A 26,666-nucleotide genomic window follows, 5' to 3' on the forward strand; every position below is an offset into this window, starting at 1 on the left:
CAGTTCATGAAACACAAATGGTGGGCCAGTATTCCACAAACTTTGGATCCAGCCAACCTGATAATGTTGGCTCTTTGCTGGGGACTGCAACACACTTCCAAACAACCATGTCGGTTTCTGGGGCATGTATTAAATATCATATCCGCATCTCACTTCTGCTAATGATGATTAGACATTGACACTGAACATACCCCCTAACACATGCACGTTTTCACGCCCAGTCGTGGAAACCACCTCCTCGGCTTCGGTAACCGTGTTAGTTCCCACTTCATGGACACGAATCATCGCAGAATGGCCAGTGCGAAGTGCTCCGTTCCTCATGCTTGTTTGTGCCACAAACAAAAGATGGTTCGAAAATGCAACACTATCTCTGAGGAACAACACTCATACCGTCCACACCCACCATCACAGGTTTTCCCATCAAAATCTCTCCTTCACTGCCCGTCGCAGCCAAACCCGTTCCTCGAATCATCGTGGCCTGCAGCGTCGACATTCCAAACGTTATCACGCCGCGTCACATACATATCTCTCCCTCACCTGTCCACCACTCACCCTTCCGCTGTGCGATGGTGACATGTTGCACACCACACTTGGGTTCTAATCCGTGACCCTCGCAGTTCCTAGCTCTGCGTCACAGACACTGCACCTCGTGCGCGGGACCAACGACCGGTTTGAGAACGACTACCCGAGGCGGCATAAACTACTTAGATACTGCTCTGTCCCTCCATTTGCATCCACCTCCGCGGAGTGGCTCTGCTGCTTGTGACCATCCCATTTCGACACAGCATGCGGGCGTGCGTCGCCACCTCACCTGCGGGTCACCCCGTTCCCCAGTGCCCTCACGGCCCGGCACGGAGTCTGACCGCGGGTTGTGCGAGCATGCCTACTTTACGTGTTTCAGCCCCAAAAGAACAAACAACATACCCCACTCCCCACACCGATCCCACACTACCTCCCCCATCAGGCCAACCCCAGGCCTGTGCGCGGCTTCAGCCTACCACAGCGACGCGCATCGCCGATACCATGCACGTTGCAACTCAAATGTGTGCGCGGAAAACTCAGAGTTCCAAAACTTCATTCGTAAATAACCAGCGTATAGTGTACAGGTGCATCTGAAACCAGTCACGTCGTACATGCAGCTCGAACGAGACTAATCTGCGATTAAGAATATCGTACGAAGAAACAAAGGTATGCACATTTTACTGATTCCAGAATATCAACTTCCATTCGACTGCTGCTATCTAGATTCAAGACCAGGCTACGCTCGACGCTGCGCCCTTCCCTTGATGTTGTCAACAGATGCTCCCGCTTTACTTTCCGAACAACTGCACAACCGCAACCACGCACTTCAGTCACACCGCATTTGCAACGGCCCCCCATCTAAACTACACCACACCCCATCTCAAAACCACAAAACCCCGCACGCACACCCGCCCGCCCACTTACATCACCAGTCCACCGCCGTGCAACCCCAAACATGCATCCTCCCAAGCCGTCAAAAAAACAGAACTTACGGATTGCAAGATGGTGGTGTGGTAGGGGTCCGCCAAGTGCGCAAACAGGTTGTCGATGGGGCCGACGTGCGTCACGTTAGCCTGCACGAACGCGCCCAACACCGCGAGCATGGCCAGGCGCCCGTTCTTCACCTCCTTGGTCCTGATCTCCTTCAACTTGTCCTCGGATCCCGAGCCCCATCCCAAGGGGTCGAACCACAAGCCTCCCGGGTACCCGACGTCCGTGCCCGTCAGCTTGTTGTTGGGGAAGATGGGGTCGGTGTTCACGCTCCCCGGCCTCGCAATGTCGGCCCACCTCCTGCTCTCGGCCCACGCCATGAGCAGAAGCTCAACAATGAAGAGGGTGCCCTGGTCAGCGAAGTACGTCGCGTCGCCGGCCTTGTACCACGATGGGGTGTTCAAGATCCCGATCTTCGTCAGCAGCTCTGGGATGAAGATGCCGGCGGCGCCGAGCATGGCCCAGCGGCAGTGCACCAGCTCAGCCTGCACCATCCAGTTCAGACGCCCGGGCTCGGCCGCTGCACATATCCATTCACCTCCGGTCAGACATCGCACACCCCATCCCAGACGTCGCCATACCTACAACCACCATCCCCATTGCAACTGCCCTACAATCATTCTCTTCTTACCGAGGTCCAGGGGATCGAAGCCGTAGTCTCCTGGAAGGCTCCCGTCCAGCCACTTCGGGGCTTCGCTACCTGGAAGCCACAGCGGCCTGTCGGTCTTGTTCCCGGTCAGGGTCGCGGACACGGTCATGTCACCCTTGGCCGCGCCGCACACCTGAGTCGTGCGAAGAGCTCTTCCGGCCAAGAACGAAGTCCTGGCGGATCCCACATTGCTCACCACCTTACTGCAGACCGCCAACCATGCCAAAACTCGTCAGACCTCTAACTCGTCCTAGGTCATACCACCGCAGAGAGCTCACATCATTCCACTCTACCCCACGCTTCGCAACATGGCGCTCTCCGCGACACACCCACCCACCCCTTACTGCCGAATTGGGTCCCCTGCCGCGGATCAAACCCCACCCGAACCTGACCCTCTACAACGTGGAACCAATTCCAGTTCCCCGCTCGACGACACCACCCAAATTCCTGGCCGCCACAAACCCATTCCGTTTCCATGACCCCCTACCTCACATGCAGGGGGCCACCGCGCTCACACAACGCCGGTGCGAGCCGCTCGCACCGCCATCCCAGACACACACCCGTTCCCACCAACAGCCGACGCTCACTACGGTCGCAACCAGCCTGAAATTCACTCTAACCCGACGCTTCCAAGGCAGGGAAGTCCGATGCAATCACTGTAACAGAACACCATTCTACCCACGCGGCCCCCAACAATGCGCACAACAAGGAAATGCTAAAGCAACCCAAGTTATCCTCCATGAGCCAGCTACTCGACTTCTTGCTCGCAATCGTAGAGGGCTCCAGCAGAGCTGCACACCACAGGAAGAGGGGAAGAGAGGAGGGGAATCAAGCTCACACACACCTGGTGGGGGGGGCCGCGACGGCGGCAACGCTGGAGGAGGCGCACACGGCGGACGCCATAGCTGCAGCTAGCTTACTGCTCACAGGGAGGGGCGGGGAATTCTTGGGCTGCGATCGATAGAGGTATGGCAGATGCTGCGATGCGAGGCTGCATGTAAGGGGCGCAGCAAATTGTAGCGCCAGGACGGATCCGAAGATCGCCGGGGCGCAACGCGAAGGGATAAGGACCTCCGCTCACGATTGGGCGCCCCGCCCTCTATCTGCGTCGCCCCGCTCCCATTGGCTGGCGTCCGCCAGGTCCCCATGATCCTCCCCGGCTCTCATCCCAGTTGGCCAGCCCCTCACTTGTGGCGTTGGATTGCTTCCAGCCCAGCCCAGCCCCACCCCGTCCCCAGTCTTAGCTTCCAAAAACCCCTTTACTTTGCATAAAATGCCCAAATTGTAGCAAAACCTTTTTAATACATTTTTCTCTTGCAAATGATTTTTTCTTTGTAAACTTCAGAAATTCATATCTCTTGTTCCATCTGTTTAATTTTTTTTTAATTTTTTAGATAATTTAGAATTTATCCTAAACTTTTACCATAAAAAAATAATAAATAAAAATGAACTATTAATCTACTACTCATCATTTGGCATCTTAGAAATCCTAGCAGGTGGTCTAAACCCTAATTTACAAGCACCCGAGTATTATTTTCTCCATATTTCAAAAATCCCAACTTTAAATGCCACAAAATTTATGTCTAAAATTTAGCAACATAATTATACACATTCTTTGAAATTTTGAGCCAAAATCTTATCAAATTTCTTAAGATAAAGCTCAAAATCCAAACACTAGTAAATCAAGTAATTTACTGCCGTTAGATTGCAAGCATTAACTTCAACTTCCTATATGTCTTTCATATCGGCTTAGAATTCATTAATGAATATATAATAAGTGTAGCTAAAAAAGTATTGTCATTAATCTTAGTTGCCGATCCTTCATTGTTTTTTTTTGTATATATGTATAATGTCCAAAAGAAGAACAATAAGTACAAAACCAACACCTTAATTTTGAGCGCCTATATCTTTTTCATAAAAGCTCTAAATGAAATAAAATTTGTACCAAAATCATAGCCAAAAACCTAAACTTCTTGATCTTAGCCTCATAAGTTTGAATTCCCTTGAAAGAATAAACCTAATTCTTAATAAGGCCTCAAGCAGCCTCCTTGAAGTCCATTCAATATGCCTTTTGGCCAATATTAATAGAAATTTTTATCATCCATCTCCATTCATCCATATTAATGCCTTAACTATTATTTTTACTACCAAAATTCCTCTTCAATTCTTTTTTCTTATTAAATTTATATAATATATTTTCTAAAAAAAATAAAAGAAATAAAACAAAATTTCAAGAGTCACCAATATCTAATATAGGTGGCTTTAAATATATAAAAACTATTATCAACATAAAATCAATTTTAGTAATAATCTTTTAAAACTAACTACTTCAAAGTAGTAATCTAATTATATTTTTGTAACCAACTAAAATCTAATAACATGGCTTGCACTCCATTGTATAGTAAATTATCCATATATCTATATCTATACATATAAATATACATTAGTTTTACATGATAGCCGAACTACAACACAATACCTTACCAATAGAATTAGGTAGACATATATGTTGGAAATAGAGGTGAGAATAGAGGAGATAGTCAACAATGGATTGGCCATTAAAATTATTGAAAAAAGTTGGTCTAACATAATGGCTACAAAATACATTATACATGGTAGCATGGATTATAATTGTTTGTCATCAAATCTATTATATAATATTACTCAAGAAGCCAAAAACAAGTTATATAATTTACTTCCAAATATACAAGTTCAATTTAAAATATCATTCTTCACTTTAGTAAAAAAATTTATCAATATTAAATAGCTTACAACATATTTAAGATTCAAAATTCAATATAAATTTATAAGAAATTTACTCTTAGGAATAAAAATCGTTGATATTATATATATATATATATATATATATATATATATATATATTGTAGGCATCTATCAAATCTTATAGATGAAACTTAAAAGAATTCATTTGATTCATCAAAGGCTTATTTGTCTAAATTAATGTAATTAAATTGCTTGATTTTTTTTATGCTACTTCTTTCTATTTTTTAATATTATATTTTGACAATAACACAATGTAAAGAAGACAAGCTTGCTTAGAAAAATATAGGGTCTTTGATTGCAAGTGGGTTGTAAAATGCACAATATTGCCCAAATGAACTCAAATATGAAAGGATAGTTCATAGGCTTCGTAAAAAATTTTGTTTAATTTCTTAATTGTGTCAAGGTGCATCCAAATCCTAATTCTAATTTCAAATTAAAATCTCTTTTTAATAAAATTTCAATATATTTATTTGTTACTAATATAATTTAGGCAAATTTAATTCATTGACCTTAATTCAAGTTATAAATTTCAAAATTTTAAAATTAATAAATAAAGTACAAAAAATAAGAACCTAATCAAAGGAAATATAAGCTACTAACTATAGTCATAGTCCTCAAAATCCTCATCCACAAATGTTAAGGTTACAAAGCTCGAAGAAAAAAATCCTCAATACACTCTTGTGTCATTCTAAGAACTAAAAGATCAATCAAAGATGGTATAGTATTGAATTAAAGTAGCTATTGCTAAAGAAAAAAAAAAAAAAAAAAAAACAAAACAAAACAAAACAAAACTTAAAATAAGACTTAAGACTAGATAGGTATTGACAAGAGTAAAGAAGGCTTCACTCTTGCCTCTATGTATACTCTTAACTAGGAGCTATGTGGTAATATTCTACAGAACCTCAAAAACGTGTTGACTATACAAGACATGTATTTTAATTTGCAAGGTAAGTTTTTTACATTTATGCCACATATTTAGCTTGTAGAATAAGCTATCAATACGTGGTTAATTTATTGACTAAGTTTTTATTCTACCTATCAACTACAAACACATGTAAAGTCAAAGCAATGTCTATAAAGCTTTTAAGAAGCTTCTCTAAAAAAATACTATGAAATAAATTTATTCTTATTTATTTTTACTTAATCACATAGGTAAATATTATAATAAATATTTATATTTATGAAATTATCTCTTTTTTAGGAACAAGTTCCATAATGAGTGGTCATCATGTATGGAAAAAATCCAAGATGTAACAAATTGTATTTACCACATATTCTAATCTTTGTTTTGTTTAAGATAGTTGATAGGTCCTCTTAGCCATCAATAGTGTCCCATACCAATGCAAGAAGACCACCTTATTATTTAATTGTTGTTGAAGCCTTAATAACTTCCTTCAAATAAAATATTTTATGAAAGACATGAATCTCGAAGAAAACAAATCCTCAACACATTCTTGTATTTTTGAAAGGAAGTAGAAAATCACTCAAAGATGATATAATATTAAACTAAAATGGTTATTGTGAAAAATAAAAAAACTAAAAAGTCTTAGAAAAATAATAAAGACTAAAAAGGCATTGACAAGAGTGAAGAAGGCTTCACTCTTGCTTCCATATATACTTTCTAACTAGAAGTTATGTCACAATATTCTCTAGAATTTCTAACATGTGTTGACTTTACTAGCCACATGTCTTAACTTGCAAGGCAAGTTATTTATGTATGTGCCATATAATTAGCTTATTTCACAAGCTACTATACGGAGTTAACTTGTTCTACAAGCTACTAACACGTGGTTAATTTGTTGACAAAGTTTTTAACCTACAAATACATCTAAAGTCAAAATCACATCTATGAAGTTTTTAAGAAGCTTCTTTAGAAGACTTTATAAAATTAATCTATATTTACCTACTTCTACCTAAACATATAAGTAACTATTAGAATAAATGTATATATCTATTGTCGTATTACATGTTATCTTGCTCAGGAATGCACCGGGCATCTAGCTATGGAAGGTGAAATTGTGTTTCACAAGTAGTCAAGAAATCCTAATAAGTTTCATCCATATGAGAAGAATATAATCTGAATTTCAATTTAAAAGTGCTAAAAAAACTTTTCTTATTAGTCTTAATCATACATACATCCCTATTATCTTATTACTTTCATATTTAAGCAATTTAGATTTTTCCTGTAAGTCCCAATCTTAATCAATGAGCTTTAACAAGTTATAATATTCAATCCAACTGTCTACTTGATGTATAATATTGCATGCAATTGTCAATGTAAGTCTTCTATATGCTCAAGAATGTTTAGTCCAATCCAACTTATAGATTGTGAAAAAACCTCCAAAAAATTCACTAATATCACTCGACCGCCAACTTGAAAAGTGAAGCAAAAATCCGAGCAGTGATTTCTCCCTTTCCAACCATTAGCTTTGTCTCAAAATTGGTGTGTAGCTTGATCTTCAAGTCCTTCAAAACCATTCCAATTAACACTTTAATCTAATTGATAGATCTTTAGAAATCATAGAAACTCTACCCAACCTCAAACTGCTATCTTCTGAAACCCTCTTGAAGTAAAAACTAGATATCTCTAAACCATGCTGTTAGATTATTATAAATTTTTTTATACACTTAGCACACCCAATAATCCAAACAGTTTCAAATATTCAACCGTAGATGTTACACCAATTACACGACCTAGTCAAAATTACTAGCCCTAATTATATTATATAAAATCCAAATCACTGATACAAACCTTGTCTTTGAATAATAACTACTAAGTCCTCAAAAATCCTCCCAAAATAATTCTTACGTCTTTAAAAAGAAATTCAAGTTAGCTCTCAAATCTTAAACTTTGATCTTCAAATGAATTCCTAACTTGCCCTCGGCAATCGTTTTTGTAACCAAAGGTCTGATTTCGACCCTGTCTCACAAATGGTCGACCCTCTAGCATCAATCTAACTGATCCTAAGGATTTTTTAGCCCAATTCTATCCTTAACTTGACCCTAGTATCAATCGTATCAACCATTTATTTCTTCTACTCTGATTTTTTCAATTTATGGTCTTTCTAAGTTAGTAGAAGAGTCTCTACAACCTAGAAGGTAAAGTTACTAACTAACCTTCAACCTACTAACTATTAAGATAAGAAAATAATCTAAGAGGCTTTTATAAAAGCCATGTTTAGATACTTCAAATTATAATTGAATTAAGATAATTAGATATTAATTAGAAATTTAATTTTGATTATATTTTTACTATATAGTCGTATTACATCACAACATGGTGACATTACTTCTTCTAGGAACAAGTTCCACAAGGAGCGGTCATCATCTTTCATGGATCATTGCAATTCTTCATCTTCATTTTTATGGATATTATTAATAAAAGGCGTCAACCTTCTTTGTCACATTTGTAAGATTCTTTGTTAGTTTCCATGTGTATTTACCAATATCATATCTATGCCAATAAATATGATATTCTAATCTATTTTAGCACCGCCTTGAATCTAGAACTTCTTCTACCTTGAATTCTTGATTATTATTCACTTCTATAGGAAGAGGTGGAATTTTTCTTCTTTCAAGATATTTAGTGTCTCATATAGCTCAAAAAAGGACACATGAAATACATAGTGGATTTTCATAGACTCTAATAGATGTAATCGATAAGCAACAAGATTGACTTGTTTACTAATACAAAAAGGTCCAAGCCTACGATAGTCCAACTTATCACAAGAATGAATAGTCTTGATATTGCAACAAAGTAACTATACCTTGTCACCTACATTGAATTGTAGTTGCTTCTTATGATAGATATCCATGTAGGTCTTTTGTTGTTCTCGAATTTCCTTTAATTGTGTCTTTATTGTTGTATGTAGCTCTGACAAATGATTTGCTAAATCTATTGCCGTAAGATTATCAACTTTTGAAAAGTCAAAAATATCAAGTCACGGATGATAACCATAATTAACAAAGAGAGGTATTTGTTGAGTAGAAGAATATATCAAATTATTGTGTAAAAACTCTGCCAATGAAAAAAGAGTTGTTCAATCATCTTAATGATAATTGATGATACACCTCAAATTAATGGACAAATCAAACAGGTGAATCAAATTTGTTTATACATCTTGATGATAATTGAGGAATTATTAATTTTGAATAAATGTCACATGATTGGACAAAGTCTTTTACCACCTTTTATATTTGTAACCACCAAAAATCCCTGTATATAAGCTCTAAAGTCTTGTTGTATCCAAATATCTTGTTGCTGAAAAATCATGACATACTTGAAAAACATGTAAATGTGCTTCTCTTTCTAGAACATCTAGGTGTTCTTTGAAGTAGAGTAGATTGTTCTTAAACTTTGAAATATCATGAGACTTAGAAGAGAGATTCTTAATATCATGAACAAAAGGATCAAAAGACATACTCGATTGAATTTGTTTGAGAAAGGTGAAATCAATAGTCAATATTGATTTCATTGCTTAAAGTTGAAAATACTCTAGCTTCAAAAGATTTTTTTTTATTGATCAAAAGATACGTCTCTTGTTTTTGGTATAAGATAAGAGCTTCTAGAAAAAGCATTTGATAAATCTTGTTGCTTTTCAAGTCTATAAGTGATCTAGAAATCAAATCTTGATAATGACATGCTCCGATGGACTTAGCGATGATTCAAAATATGTGTTGATATGAAATATTCAAGATTCTTGTTATCTGTATATGGTGTGATTGGACTTGAAGCATCTTTTAGAAAATGATGCCATTCTTGAAATGAATCCATAGTAACAAAAAGTTCTTTATCAAAGATCTCATAGTTAATCTTTGCTGCTAAAAATTTCTAAAATAAGAGGTTACTAGATGGAACTTATCATCTATTTCTATTTGTGACAATATTGTACCCAAGGTAAAGTCTAATGCATCTATTTCTATAAAGAATGCCTTAAAAAAGTCAACATGATATAAAGTTGTTGCAGAAGTAAATTTCTTCTTCAAAGCAAAAAATGAGGCTTCAACTTCTTTATTCTACTCAAGTTTGTCTTTATAAATCAAATGTGTAAGTGAAGCTGTAACTTGAAAGAAATTCTTGATAAAGATGTGATAATAATAGGCAAAGTCCAAAAAGCATTGTACATCTCTTACTGTTCTTGAAATCTTTCAATCTATGATAGTTTGGACATTCGTTGGATCCATCATAAGGTCTTAATTGGAAATGATGTACTCCAAAAATTCAACTTAAGTAGTGTAGAATACACACTTTTCCATCTTTGTGTATAATCCTATATCTCTTAGTTTTTATAATATACAACAAATATAAACTTTATACTCTTTTATATTTTTAGAATAAATTAAAATGTTGTCTAAAAAAAAACAAAAAAATCATCAAGAAAATCATGAAAGACATCATTCATTATATGTTGAAAAGTAGTTGGTGCATTTGTGAGTCCAAAAGACATGACATTATATTCAAAATGTGTATACCTAGTTTCAAAAGCAGTCTTCCATTCATCTCCTTTTTTGATGTGGATCAAGTTATATGTTGCTCTTAGATCTATTTTTGTATAAATCTTTTCTTGATTTAGTTGATCAAGAAGTCTTAAAATGAAAAATAGAAGATACCTACTCTTAATGGTGATCTTATTAAGTCTTCAATAATCCACATACATTCATTAAGATCCGTCTTTTTCCTTCACAAATAAGATAGGAATAGTGAATAGTGTCAAGGACAAGAATGCGATAAAAAAATAATTCGGACAAGTGAGCCTTCACTCAAAGAAAGGTAACAAAATATAAATAAACAAGTATGTATATTGAAAGAGAAACTGGAATGGCTATTGCCAAAAGACAAGAAAACTAGAGATCCTTGAAATTAGGCTGGAAGCAAGAAAGGAGTTGACAAGAGTGAAGAAGCCTTCACTCTTGTCTCTACATATACTATTTAATTAAGGGCTACGTGGCGACGTTCTATAGGACCTCCAATATGTGTTGACTTTATAAAACACATGCCTTGACTTACAAGGCAAGTTTTTCTACGTGTGGGCCACATAGTTAGCTTGATCTTCAAGCTAACAACATGTGTGGCACATGGCCAACTTGTTGACCACGTTTCTAATCCAAAAAGTCAATTAAAGTCACCTATGAAGTCAAAGCAACATCTATGAAGCTTCTAGGAAGCTTCTATATTAAATACTATAGAATTAACTTACTTTTACCTACTTTTATTTACTTCTATCTATTTGTATATGTAATTACTAGCTTACATGATTATGTTCGTGACATTACCCCCTCTTCTAGAGACGAGTTCCACGAGGAGCGATCATCATATGTTGAAGAAATCTATGATGCGACGAATTATATTCGCCACATACTCTGATCTTTGTTCTCTTCGAAGATGATTGATAGGGCCTTTCAACCATCGGTAGTGTCCCATACCAGGGCAGGAAGACCTCCCAATTATTTGATCATTGTTGAGGCCTTCGTAACTTCCTTCGAAAAGAATATTTGGAATACCATCAAGAGTTGTTCCTACCTCTAGCACAATCACCAAACATCGGGAGTCCCTTTCCAAATCGTGATATCAAACACATTGTATCTCGTCATCTATTCGAGGAAGAACATGTCGTTCTTGAAGATCTTCATCTCGATTGCATCGTCTTGAAGGTTGTGACAATCGTAATATCTCGTCCGGTAGGTCAACAAATGAAGGCTCTTGAGTCAAATCCGTTGGTTGTTGGTTCTCCATCTCCTGAGTGTCACTACTACAAAGAAGCTACGAACAAAAATTGAAAGTAGAATGTTATCTTGCCTAGATGTTGTTTCTTTTATAAAGAAGGTTTTCATCTTGATTTTGATGGATGTCATCGATGAAAAGCCTCCACCGCCTTTGTTGCATTTCCAAGATACTTTATTGGCTCCCATGTACGTTCACTAATACCATATCTCCGCCAATGGACAAGATATTTTAATTTATTTCGGCGCCGCCTTGAATCTAAGACTTCTTCTACTTCAAACTCTTCATTATTGTCCACTTCTATAGGAGGAGGTGGAGCTTGTCGTCTTCTTGGTATGTCCACTGTCTTGTATGGTTCAAGAAGAGATACGTGGAATACTGGATGGATTTTCATTGACTCCGATAGATGTAAACGATATGCAACTGGATTGATTTGTGCAGAAATAAAAAATGGTCCTAGCCTTCGATAGTCCAACTTGTCACAAGGACGAGTGGTCTTGATATTGTGATGAAGTAGCCATACCTTATCACCCAAGATGAATGATGGTTGTTCCTTTCGATAGACATCCGCATTCTTGAGCCTCTTTTAACTGCACCTTCATCGTTGCATGTAGCTCTGATAAATGAATTGCTAAATCTTTTGCAACAGGATTATCAACTTTTGAAAAGTCAAAAGTATCAAGTCATGGATGATAACCATAATTAGCAAAAAAAGGTGTTTATTTTATAGAAGAATGTACCGTGTTATTATAAGCAAACTCTGCCAATGGCAAAAGAGTTGTCCAATCATCTTGTTGGTAATTAATGGTACATCTTAAATATTGCTCCAAAACTTGATTAACACGCTCCGTTTGTCCATCAGTTTGAGGATGGAATGCCGAAGATAGTTTTATATCCACTTTAAAAATCTTGAAAAGAGTCCGCCAAAATCTTGATACAAATTGAGTTTCCCTATCTGATATAATATCCTTGGATAATCCATGATAGCGATAGATATTGTCAAGAAAGAGCATAGTTGTTTCTTCACCTGTAATAGATTTTGTACATGGTACAAAATGTGCCATCTTAGTAAAATGATCTACTATAACAAATATAAAGTCATAAGAACCTGAGATTGGAAGATCCATGATGAAGTCCATAGAAACAGAAGACCATGGTTGTTCTGGAATACATAATGGCTGAAGAAGTCCAAAAGGTCGATGACGAGGAGTTTTTGATCTTGAGCAAACACCACATGATTGTACAAAATCTTTAAATGCCTTCCACATTTGAGGCCACCAAAAATCCCTAGATATCAGCTCCAAAGTCTTATTATATCCAAAATATCCTACTGCTGGGAAGTCATGACGAGCTTGAAGAACACGTAAACGTGCTTCTCCTTTTGGAACATATAGACATCCTTCGAAATAGAGTAGGTTGTTCTTGAATTCAAATTTAGAGGGATCATGAGATTTAGAAGAATTATTCTAGATATCATGAACAAGAAGGTCTGAAGACATACTTCACTGGACTTGCTTAAAAAAAATTAAATCAACAGTCAATGTTGATTTTATTGCTCGGAGATAAAATTGCTCGAGCTTTCAAGAGAACCGTTCTTTGTTGTTCAAAAGCTGCATCTCGTTCTTTTGGTATAAGATATAGGATTATACACAAAGATGGAAAAATGTGTATTCTACACTACTTAAGTTGAATTTTTGGAGTACATCATTTCCAATTAAGACCTTATGTCGGATCCAACGAATGTCCAAACTATCATAGATTGAAAGATTTCAAGAACAGTAAGAGATGTACAATGCTTTTTGGACTTTGTCTATTATTATCACATCTTTATTAAGAATTTCTTTCAAGTTACAGCTTCACTTACACATTTGATTTATAAAGACAAACTTGAGTAGAATAAAGAAGTTGAAGCCTCATTTTTTGCTTTGAAGAAGAAATTTACTTCTGCAACAACTTTATATCATGTTGACTTTTTTAAGGCATTCTTTATAGAAATAGATGCATTAGACTTTACCTTGGGTACAATATTGTCACAAATAGAAATAGATGATAAGCTCCATCTAGTAACCTCTTATTTTAGAAATTTTTAGCAGCAAAGATTAACTATGAGATCTTTGATAAAGAACTTTTTGTTACTATGGATTCATTTCAAGAATGGCATCATTTTCTAAAAGATGCTTCAAGTCCAATCACACCATATACAGATAACAAGAATCTTGAATATTTCATATCAACACATATTTTGAATCATCGCTAAGTCCATCGGAGCATGTCATTATCAAGATTTGATTTCTAGATCACTTATAGACTTGAAAAGCAACAAGATTTATCAAATGCTTTTTCTAGAAGCTCTTATCTTATACCAAAAACAAGAGACGTATCTTTTGATCAATAAAAAAAAATCTTTTGAAGCTAGAGTATTTTCAACTTTAAGCAATGAAATCAATATTGACTATTGATTTCACCTTTCTCAAACAAATTCAATCGAGTATGTCTTTTGATCCTTTTGTTCATGATATTAAGAATCTCTCTTCTAAGTCTCATGATATTTCAAAGTTTAAGAACAATCTACTTTACTTCAAAGAACACCTAGATGTTCGAGAAAGAGAAGCACATTTACATGTTTTTCAAGTATGTCATGATTTTTCAGCAACAAGATATTTGGATACAACAAGACTTTAGAGCTTATATACAGGGATTTTTGGTGGTTACAAATATAAAAGGTGGTAAAAGACTTTGTCCAATCATGTGACATTTATTCAAAATTAATAATTCCTCAATTATCATCAAGATGTATAAACAAATTTGATTCACCTGTTTGATTTGTCCATTAATTTGAGGTGTATCATCAATTATCATTAAGATGATTGAACAACTCTTTTTTCATTGGTAGAGTTTTTACACAATAATTTGATATATTCTTCTACTCAACAAATACCTCTCTTTGTTAATTATGGTTATCATCCGTGACTTGATATTTTTGACTTTTCAAAAGTTGATAATCTTACGGCAATAGATTTAGCAAATCATTTGTCAGAGCTACATACAACAATAAAGACACAATTAAAGGAAATTCGAGAACAACAAAAGACCTACATGGATATCTATCATAAGAAGCAACTACAATTCAATGTAGGTGACAAGGTATAGTTACTTTGTTGCAATATCAAGACTATTCATTCTTGTGATAAGTTGGACTATCGTAGGCTTGGACCTTTTTGTATTAGTAAACAAGTCAATCTTGTTGCTTATCGATTACATCTATTAGAGTCTATGAAAATCCACTATATATTTCATGTGTCCTTTTTTGAGCTATATGAGACACTAAATATCTTGAAAGAAGAAAAATTCCACCTCTTCCTATAGAAGTGAATAATAATCAAGAATTCAAGGTAGAAGAAGTTCTAGATTCAAGGCGGTGCTAAAATAGATTAGAATATCATATTTATTGGCATAGATATGATATTGGTAAATACACATGGAAACTAACAAAGAATCTTACAAATGTGACAAAGAAGGTTGACGCCTTTTATTAATAATATCCATAAAAATGAAGATGAAGAATTGCAATGATCCATGAAAGATGATGACCGCTCCTTGTGGAACTTGTTCCTAGAAGAAGTAATGTCACCATGTTGTGATGTAATACGACTATATAGTAAAAATATAATCAAAATTAAATTTCTAATTAATATCTAATTATCTTAATTCAATTATAATTTGAAGTATCTAAACATGGCTTTTATAAAAGCCTCTTAGATTATTTTCTTATCTTAATAGTTAGTAGGTTGAAGGTTAGTTAGTAACTTTACCTTCTAGGTTGTAGAGACTCTTCTACTAACTTAGAAAGACCATAAATTGAAAAAATCAGAGTAGAAGAAATAAATGGTTGATACGATTGATACTAGGGTCAAGTTAAGGATATATCTTATTTTTTGATAAAGTCATCATCTAAAAAATAAATTGAGGCCCTTGAATCAAAAAGGCTAACAATTTGTGATTTTTTGGTCATAAATAGATATTTATTGTAAAACAAGATGAGAGTTTAGAGGAGAGAATAAGACCTTTATTGATTATTGTACATGATTCTAGATGCATGGTGACACATTAAGTATTGTCTAACTTGAGAACCCATCGCACGTCAGGCTGTGGAAGATAAAATGATGTTTTGTAAGTATTTATGTAGTCTAGTGGGTTTCAACTCTATAAAAACAAACTATTTCAGATTTCAATATTAAAGCATATTTTGAATACAAAGTACTTAGAATACTATTTATAATAGCTTCTAGAAATTATAAACATAGATTCTTTTATTAATTATTTCTACTGGTGAAAAGACTTCAAGTGGCATTCTAAGCCAATATCAAGAATTTCAAGATGTATTTGAAAAAAAAATACAGATACACTCCCGGAACATCGTCCCTATGATTGCTCAATTGACCTTCAAGAAGGAGCACGACCACTATTCGGACCACTCTACACTTTATTAAAAAATGAGTTGGCTGAACTCAAGGAGTATATTGAAGAAAATCTAGCTAAGAATTTCATACGCCATTCTAAATCTCCGGCAGGAGCTCCAATTCTATTTGTGAAGAAAAAAGATGGATCATTGCGGATGTGTATTGATTATCGAGGATTCAACAAGATTACCATCAAGAATAGGTATCCACTACCTTTAATATTTGGACTTCTTGATCAGCTGAATCAAGCTAAGATCTATACAAAAATAGATCTTCGAAGAGCATACAATCTAGTACGCATCAAAGAAGGAGATGAATGGAAGACTGCGTTTCGAACTAGGTATGGGCATTTTGAATACAACATCATGCCTTTTGGACTTATAAATGTACCAGCAGCTTTTCAACATCTAATGAATAATATTTTTAGAGAGTTTTTGGACGATATTGTGGTCTGTTATCTAGACAACATCTTGATCTATTCTAAGAATCTAGAAGAACATGAACTTCATGTTCGTCGTGTGTTACAAAAATTAAGAGATGCAGGACTCTATGCCAAGATAGAAAAGTGTGTATTCCACACTACTCAAGTCAATTTCTTAGGTTACATTATTTTAAATGATGGACTTATGATGGATCCTAAGAAAGTTCAAACTATTATAGACTGGAAGATCCCAAAAATGGTATGAGATGTCCAATGTTTTTTGGAATTTGCCAACTACTATCAGATCTTCATCAAAGACTTCTCTCGAGTTGCAGCTCCACTTACACGTTTGACTTATAAAGACAAACTCCAATGGAATCAAGAAGCAGAAGTTGCTTTTGAATCTTTGAAGACAACGTTTGTTTCTGTACCAATCTTGTATCATGTTGATTTTTCCAAAGCATTCTTTATGGAAACAGATGCATTGGACTTTGCTCTGGGTGCGGTTTTATCACAAATGGGAACAGATGACAAAGTTCATCCAGTAGCCTTTCATTCAAGAAAATTCTCAGCAGTAGAAATCAATTATGAGATCCACGACAAAGAACTTCTTGCAATTGTGGATTCTTTTCAAGAATGGCATCATTATCTAGAAGGCGCTTCCAGTCCAGTCACCGTATATATGGATCACAAGAACCTCAAATATTTTATATCAGCACGCATATTAAATCGTCGCCAAGCTCGTTGGAGCATGTCTTTATCAAAATTCGAGTTCATCATCACTTATCGGCTAGGAAAATAACAAGGTTTGATCGATGTCTTGTCTAGACGTTCTAATCATATACCAAACGAACGAGATGCAGCTTTTGAACAACAAAGAACGGTTCTCTTGAAAGCTCGAGCAATTTCATCTTCGAGCAATAAAATCAACATTGACTGTTGATTTTATTTTTTTTAAGCAAGTCCAGTTAAGTATGTCTTCAGACCCTCTTGTTCATGATATCAAGAATAATTCTTCTAAATCTCATGATCCCTCTAAATTTGAATTCAAGAACAACCTACTCTATTTCGAAGGATGCCTATATGTTCCAAAAGGAGAAGCACGTTTACGTGTTCTTCAAGCTCGTCATGACTTCCCAGCAGTAGGATATTTTGGATATAATAAGACTTTGGAGCTGATATCTAGGGATTTTTGGTGGCCTCAAATGTGGAAGGCAGTTAAAGATTTTGTACAATCATGTGGTGTTTGCTCAAGATCAAAAACTCCTCGTCATCGACCTTTTGGACTTCTTCAGCCATTATGTATTCCAGAACAACCATGGTCTTCTGTTTCTATGGACTTCATCATGGATCTTCCAATCTCAGGTTCTTATGACTTTATATTTGTTATAGTAGATCATTTTACTAAGATGGCACATTTTGTACCATGTACAAAATCTATTACAGGTGAAGAAACAGCTATGCTCTTTCTTGACAATATCTATCGCTATCATGGATTATCCAAGGATATTATATCAGATAGGGAAACTCAATTTGTATCAAGATTTTGGCGGACTCTTTTCAAGATTTTTAAAGTGGATATAAAACTATCTTCGGCATTCCATCCTCAAACTGATGGACAAACGGAGCGTGTTAATCAAGTTTTGGAGCAATATTTAAGATGTACCATTAATTACCAACAAGATGATTGGACAACTCTTTTGCCATTGGCAGAGTTTGCTTATAATAACACGGTACATTCTTCTATAAAATAAACACCTTTTTTTGCTAATTATGGTTATCATCCATGACTTGATACTTTTGACTTTTCAAAAGTTGATAATCCTGTTGCAAAAGATTTAGCAATTCATTTATCAGAGCTACATGCAACGATGAAGGTGCAGTTAAAAGAGGCTCAAGAATGCGGATGTCTATCGAAAGGAACAACCATCATTCATCTTGGGTGATAAGGTATGGCTACTTCATCACAATATCAAGACCACTCGTCCTTGTGACAAGTTGGACTATCGAAGGCTAGGACCATTTTTTATTTCTGCACAAATCAATCCAGTTGCATATCGTTTACATCTATCGGAGTCAATGAAAATCCATCCAGTATTCCACGTATCTCTTCTTGAACCATACAAGACAGTGGACATACCAAGAAGACGACAAGCTCCACCTCCTCCTATAGAAGTGGACAATAATGAAGAGTTTGAAGTAGAAGAAGTCTTAGATTCAAGGCGGCGCCGAAATAAATTAAAATATCTTGTCCATTGGCGGAGATATGGTATTAGTGAACGTACATGGGAGCCAATAAAGTATCTTGGAAATGCAACAAAGGCGGTGGAGGCTTTTCATCGATGACATCCATCAAAATCAAGATGAAAACCTTCTTTATAAAAGAAACAACATCTAGGCAAGATAACATTCTACTTTCAATTTTTGTTCGTAGCTTCTTTGTAGTAGTGACACTCAGGAGATGGAGAACCAACAACCAACGGATTTGACTCAAGAGCCTTCATTTGTTGACCTACCGGACGAGATATTACGATTGTCACAACCTTCAAGACGATGCAATCGAGATGAAGATCTTCAAGAACGACATGTTCTTCCTCGAATAGATGACGAGATACAATGTGTTTGATATCACGATTTGGAAAGGGACTCCCGATGTTTGGTGATTGTGCTAGAGGTAGGAACAACTCTTGATGGTATTCCAAATATTCTTTTCGAAGGAAGTTACGAAGGCCTCAACAATGATCAAATAATTGGGAGGTCTTCCTGCCCTGGTATGGGACACTACCGATGGTTGAAAGGCCCTATCAATCATCTTCGAAGAGAACAAAGATCAGAGTATGTGGCGAATATAATTCGTCGCATCATAGATTTCTTCAACATATGATGATCGCTCCTCGTGGAACTCGTCTCTAGAAGAGGGGGTAATGTCACGAACATAATCATGTAAGCTAGTAATTACATATACAAATAGATAGAAGTAAATAAAAGTAGGTAAAAGTAAGTTAATTCTATAGTATTTAATATAGAAGCTTCCTAGAAGCTTCATAGATGTTGCTTTGACTTCATAGGTGACTTTAATTGACTTTTTGGATTAGAAACGTGGTCAACAAGTTGGCCATGTGCCACACATGTTGTTAGCTTGAAGATCAAGCTAACTATGTGGCCCACACGTAGAAAAACTTGCCTTGTAAGTCAAGGCATGTGTTTTATAAAGTCAACACATATTGGAGGTCCTATAGAACGTCGCCACGTAGCCCTTAATTAAATAGTATATGTAGAGACAAGAGTGAAGGCTTCTTCACTCTTGTCAACTCCTTTCTTGCTTCCAGCCTAATTTCAAGGATCTCTAGTTTTCTTGTCTTTTGGCAATAGCCATTCCAGTTTCTCTTTCAATATACATACTTGTTTATTTATATTTTGTTACCTTTCTTTGAGTGAAGGCTCACTTGTCCGAATTATTTTTTTATCGCATTCTTGTCCTTGACACTATTCACTATTCCTATCTTATTTGTGAAGGAAAAAGACGGATCTTAATGAATGTATGTGGATTATTGAAGACTTAATAAGATCACCATTAAGAGTAGGTATCTTCTATTTTTCATTTTAAGACTTCTTGATCAACTAAATCAAGAAAAGATTTATACAAAAATAGATCTAAGAGCAACATATAACTTGATCCACATCAAAAAAGGAGATGAATGGAAGACTGCTTTTGAAACTAGGTATACACATTTTGAATATAATGTCATGTCTTTTGGACTCACAAATGCACCAACTACTTTTCAACATATAATGAATGATGTCTTTCATGATTTTCTTGATGATTTTTTTGTTTTTTTTTAGACAACATTTTAATTTATTCTAAAAATATAAAAGAGTATAAAGTTTATATTTGTTGTATATTATAAAAACTAAGAGATATAGGATTATACACAAAGATGGAAAAGTGTGTATTCTACACTACTTAAGTTGAATTTTTGGAGTACATCATTTCCAATTAAGACCTTATGATGGATCCAACGAATGTCCAAACTATCATAGATTGAAAGATTTCAAGAACAGTAAGAGATGTACAATGCTTTTTGGACTTTGCCTATTATTATCACATCTTTATCAAGAATTTCTTTCAAGTTACAGCTTCACTTACACATTTGATTTATAAAGACAAACTTGAGTAGAATAAAGAAGTTGAAGCCTCATTTTTTGCTTTGAAGAAGAAATTTACTTCTGCAACAACTTTATATCATGTTGACTTTTTTAAGGCATTCTTTATAGAAATAGATGCATTAGACTTTACCTTGGGTACAATATTGTCACAAATAGAAATAGATGATAAGCTCCATCTAGTAACCTCTTATTTTAGAAATTTTTAGCAGCAAAGATTAACTATGAGATCTTTGATAAAGAACTTTTTGTTACTATGGATTCATTTCAAGAATGGCATCATTTTCTAAAAGATGCTTCAAGTCCAATCACACCATATACAGATAACAAGAATCTTGAATATTTCATATCAACACATATTTTGAATCATCGCTAAGTCCATCGGAGCATGTCATTATCAAGATTTGATTTCTAGATCACTTATAGACTTGAAAAGCAACAAGATTTATCAAATGCTTTTTCTAGAAGCTCTTATCTTATACCAAAAACAAGAGACGTATCTTTTGATCAATAAAAAAAAATCTTTTGAAGCTAGAGTATTTTCAACTTTAAGCAATGAAATCAATATTGACTATTGATTTCACCTTTCTCAAACAAATTCAATCGAGTATGTCTTTTGATCCTTTTGTTCATGATATTAAGAATCTCTCTTCTAAGTCTCATGATATTTCAAAGTTTAAGAACAATCTACTCTACTTCAAAGAACACCTAGATGTTCTAGAAAGAGAAGCACATTTACATGTTTTTCAAGTATGTCATGATTTTTCAGCAACAAGATATTTGGATACAACAAGACTTTAGAGCTTATATACAGGGATTTTTGGTGGTTACAAATATAAAAGGTGGTAAAAGACTTTGTCCAATCATGTGACATTTATTCAAAATTAATAATTCCTCAATTATCATCAAGATGTATAAACAAATTTGATTCACCTGTTTGATTTGTCCATTAATTTGAGGTGTATCATCAATTATCATTAAGATGATTGAACAACTCTTTTTTCATTGGCAGAGTTTTTACACAATAATTTGATATATTCTTCTACTCAACAAATACCTCTCTTTGTTAATTATGGTTATCATCCGTGACTTGATATTTTTGACTTTTCAAAAGTTGATAATCTTACGGCAATAGATTTAGCAAATCATTTGTCAGAGCTACATACAACAATAAAGACACAATTAAAGGAAATTCGAGAACAACAAAAGACCTACATGGATATCTATCATAAGAAGCAACTACAATTCAATGTAGGTGACAAGGTATAGTTACTTTGTTGCAATATCAAGACTATTCATTCTTGTGATAAGTTGGACTATCGTAGGCTTGGACCTTTTTGTATTAGTAAACAAGTCAATCTTGTTGCTTATCGATTACATCTATTAGAGTCTATGAAAATCCACTATGTATTTCATGTGTCCTTTTTTGAGCTATATGAGACACTAAATATCTTGAAAGAAGAAAAATTCCACCTCTTCCTATAGAAGTGAATAATAATCAAGAATTCAAGGTAGAAGAAGTTCTAGATTCAAGGCGGTGCTAAAATAGATTAGAATATCATATTTATTGGCATAGATATGATATTGGTAAATACACATGGAAACTAACAAAGAATCTTACAAATGTGACAAAGAAGGTTGACGCCTTTTATTAATAATATCCATAAAAATGAAGATGAAGAATTGCAATGATCCATGAAAGATGATGACCGCTCCTTGTGGAACTTGTTCCTAGAAGAAGTAATGTCACCATGTTGTGATGTAATACGACTATATAGTAAAAATATAATCAAAATTAAATTTCTAATTAATATCTAATTATCTTAATTCAATTATAATTTGAAGTATCTAAACATGGCTTTTATAAAAGCCTCTTAGATTATTTTCTTATCTTAATAGTTAGTAGGTTGAAGGTTAGTTAGTAACTTTACCTTCTAGGTTGTAGAGACTCTTCTACTAACTTAGAAAGACCATAAATTGAAAAAATCAGAGTAGAAGAAATAAATGGTTGATACGATTGATACTAGGGTCAAGTTAAGGATAGAATTGGGCTAAAAAATCCTTAGGATCAGTTAGATTGATGCTAGAGGGTCGACCATTTGTGAGACAGGGTCGAAATCAGACCTTTGGTTACAAAAACGATTGCCGAGGGCAAGTTAGGAATTCATTTGAAGATCAAAGTTTAAGATTTGAGAGCTAACTTGAATTTCTTTTTAAAGACGTAAGAATTATTTTGGGAGGATTTTTGAGGACTTAGTAGTTATTATTCAAAGACAAGGTTTGTATCAGTGATTTGGATTTTATATAATATAATTAGGGCTAGTAATTTTGACTAGGTCGTGTAATTGGTGTAACATCTACGGTTGAATATTTGAAACTGTTTGGATTATTGGGTGTGCTAAGTGTATAAAAAAATTTATAATAATCTAACAGCATGGTTTAGAGATATCTAGTTTTTACTTCAAGAGGGTTTCAGAAGATAGCAGTTTGAGGTTGGGTAGAGTTTCTATGATTTCTAAAGATCTATCAATTAGATTAAAGTGTTAATTGGAATGGTTTTGAAGGACTTGAAGATCAAGCTACACACCAATTTTGAGACAAAGCTAATGGTTGGAAAGGGAGAAATCACTGCTCGGATTTTTGCTTCACTTTTCAAGTTGGCGGTCGAGTGATATTAGTGAATTTTTTGGAGGTTTTTTCACAATCTATAAGTTGGATTGGACTAAACATTCTTGAGCATATAGAAGACTTACATTGACAATTGCATGCAATATTATACATCAAGTAGACAGTTGGATTGAATATTATAACTTGTTAAAGCTCATTGATTAAGATTGGGACTTACAGGAAAAATCTAAATTGCTTAAATATGAAAGTAATAAGATAATAGGGATGTATGTATGATTAAGACTAATAAGAAAAGTTTTTTTAGCACTTTTAAATTGAAATTCAGATTATATTCTTCTCATATGGATGAAACTTATTAGGATTTCTTGACTACTTGTGAAACACAATTTCACCTTCCATAGCTAGATGCCCGGTGCATTCCTGAGCAAGATAACATGTAATACGACAATAGATATATACATTTATTCTAATAGTTACTTATATGATTAGGTAGAAGTAGGTAAATATAGATTAATTTTATAAAGTCTTCTAAAGAAGCTTCTTAAAAACTTCATAGATGTGATTTTGACTTTAGATGTATTTGTAGGTTAAAAACTTTGTCAACAAATTAACCACGTGTTAGTAGCTTGTAGAACAAGTTAACTCCGTATAGTAGCTTGTGAAATAAGCTAATTATATGGCACATACATAAATAACTTGCCTTGCAAGTTAAGACATGTGGCTAGTAAAGTCAACACATGTTAGAAATTCTAGAGAATATTGTGACATAACTTCTAGTTAGAAAGTATATATGGAAGCAAGAGTGAAGCCTTCTTCACTCTTGTCAATGCCTTTTTAGTCTTTATTATTTTTCTAAGACTTTTTAGTTTTTTTATTTTTCACAATAACCATTTTAGTTTAATATTATATCATCTTTGAGTGATTTTCTACTTCCTTTCAAAAATACAAGAATGTGTTGAGGATTTGTTTTCTTCGAGATTCATGTCTTTCATAAAATATTTTATTTGAAGGAAGTTATTAAGGCTTCAACAACAATTAAATAATAAGGTGGTCTTCTTGCATTGGTATGGGACACTATTGATGGCTAAGAGGACCTATCAACTATCTTAAACAAAACAAAGATTAGAATATGTGGTAAATACAATTTGTTACATCTTGGATTTTTTCCATACATGATGACCACTCATTATGGAACTTGTTCCTAAAAAAGAGATAATTTCATAAATATAAATATTTATTATAATATTTACCTATGTGATTAAGTAAAAATAAATAAGAATAAATTTATTTCATAGTATTTTTTTAGAGAAGCTTCTTAAAAGCTTTATAGACATTGCTTTGACTTTACATGTGTTTGTAGTTGATAGGTAGAATAAAAACTTAGTCAATAAATTAACCACGTATTGATAGCTTATTCTACAAGCTAAATATGTGGCATAAATGTAAAAAACTTACCTTGCAAATTAAAATACATGTCTTGTATAGTCAACACGTTTTTGAGGTTCTGTAGAATATTACCACATAGCTCCTAGTTAAGAGTATACATAGAGGCAAGAGTGAAGCCTTCTTTACTCTTGTCAATACCTATCTAGTCTTAAGTCTTATTTTAAGTTTTGTTTTGTTTTGTTTTGTTTTTTTTTTTTTTTTTTTTTCTTTAGCAATAGCTACTTTAATTCAATACTATACCATCTTTGATTGATCTTTTAGTTCTTAGAATGACACAAGAGTGTATTGAGGATTTTTTTCTTCGAGCTTTGTAACCTTAACATTTGTGGATGAGGATTTTGAGGACTATGACTATAGTTAGTAGCTTATATTTCCTTTGATTAGGTTCTTATTTTTTGTACTTTATTTATTAATTTTAAAATTTTGAAATTTATAACTTGAATTAAGGTCAATGAATTAAATTTGCCTAAATTATATTAGTAACAAATAAATATATTGAAATTTTATTAAAAAGAGATTTTAATTTGAAATTAGAATTAGGATTTGGATGCACCTTGACACAATTAAGAAATTAAACAAAATTTTTTACGAAGCCTATGAACTATCCTTTCATATTTGAGTTCATTTGGGCAATATTGTGCATTTTACAACCCACTTGCAATCAAAGACCCTATATTTTTCTAAGCAAGCTTGTCTTCTTTACATTGTGTTATTGTCAAAATATAATATTAAAAAATAGAAAGAAGTAGCATAAAAAAAATCAAGCAATTTAATTACATTAATTTAGACAAATAAGCCTTTGATGAATCAAATGAATTCTTTTAAGTTTCATCTATAAGATTTGATAGATGCCTACAATATATATATATATATATATATATATATATAATATCAACGATTTTTATTCCTAAGAGTAAATTTCTTATAAATTTATATTGAATTTTGAATCTTAAATATGTTGTAAGCTATTTAATATTGATAAATTTTTTTACTAAAGTGAAGAATGATATTTTAAATTGAACTTGTATATTTGGAAGTAAATTATATAACTTGTTTTTGGCTTCTTGAGTAATATTATATAATAGATTTGATGACAAACAATTATAATCCATGCTACCATGTATAATGTATTTTGTAGCCATTATGTTAGACCAACTTTTTTCAATAATTTTAATGGCCAATCCATTGTTGACTATCTCCTCTATTCTCACCTCTATTTCCAACATATATGTCTACCTAATTCTATTGGTAAGGTATTGTGTTGTAGTTCGGCTATCATGTAAAACTAATGTATATTTATATGTATAGATATAGATATATGGATAATTTACTATACAATGGAGTGCAAGCCATGTTATTAGATTTTAGTTGGTTACAAAAATATAATTAGATTACTACTTTGAAGTAGTTAGTTTTAAAAGATTATTACTAAAATTGATTTTATGTTGATAATAGTTTTTATATATTTAAAGCCACCTATATTAGATATTGGTGACTCTTGAAATTTTGTTTTATTTCTTTTATTTTTTTTAGAAAATATATTATATAAATTTAATAAGAAAAAAGAATTGAAGAGGAATTTTGGTAGTAAAAATAATAGTTAAGGCATTAATATGGATGAATGGAGATGGATGATAAAAATTTCTATTAATATTGGCCAAAAGGCATATTGAATGGACTTCAAGGAGGCTGCTTGAGGCCTTATTAAGAATTAGGTTTATTCTTTCAAGGGAATTCAAACTTATGAGGCTAAGATCAAGAAGTTTAGGTTTTTGGCTATGATTTTGGTACAAATTTTATTTCATTTAGAGCTTTTATGAAAAAGATATAGGCGCTCAAAATTAAGGTGTTGGTTTTGTACTTATTGTTCTTCTTTTGGAC

At 34.1% G+C, this 26,666-nt stretch overlaps 1 protein-coding gene across 1 annotated transcript; it reads right to left on the minus strand.

The window, feature by feature from the left end:
• Positions 1 to 1,046: 1,046 nt before the first annotated feature.
• On the minus strand, positions 1,047 to 3,136 carry LOC112287541 (photosystem I chlorophyll a/b-binding protein 2, chloroplastic). Its single transcript, XM_024530603.3, has 4 exons — positions 3,006 to 3,136; positions 2,144 to 2,364; positions 1,515 to 2,032; positions 1,047 to 1,325 (listed from the first exon to the last, which is right to left on the minus strand). The coding sequence occupies exons 1-4, from the start codon at positions 3,062 to 3,064 to the stop codon at positions 1,311 to 1,313; spliced, it is 813 nt and encodes a 270-aa protein (XP_024386371.2). The 5' UTR covers positions 3,065 to 3,136; the 3' UTR covers positions 1,047 to 1,310.
• Positions 3,137 to 26,666: the final 23,530 nt, after the last annotated feature.

This window comes from Physcomitrium patens, chromosome 10 (genome assembly GCF_059467195.1).
Source record: "Physcomitrium patens ecotype Gransden chromosome 10, ASM5946719v1, whole genome shotgun sequence".
Classification (NCBI taxonomy): domain Eukaryota; kingdom Viridiplantae; phylum Streptophyta; class Bryopsida; order Funariales; family Funariaceae; genus Physcomitrium; species Physcomitrium patens.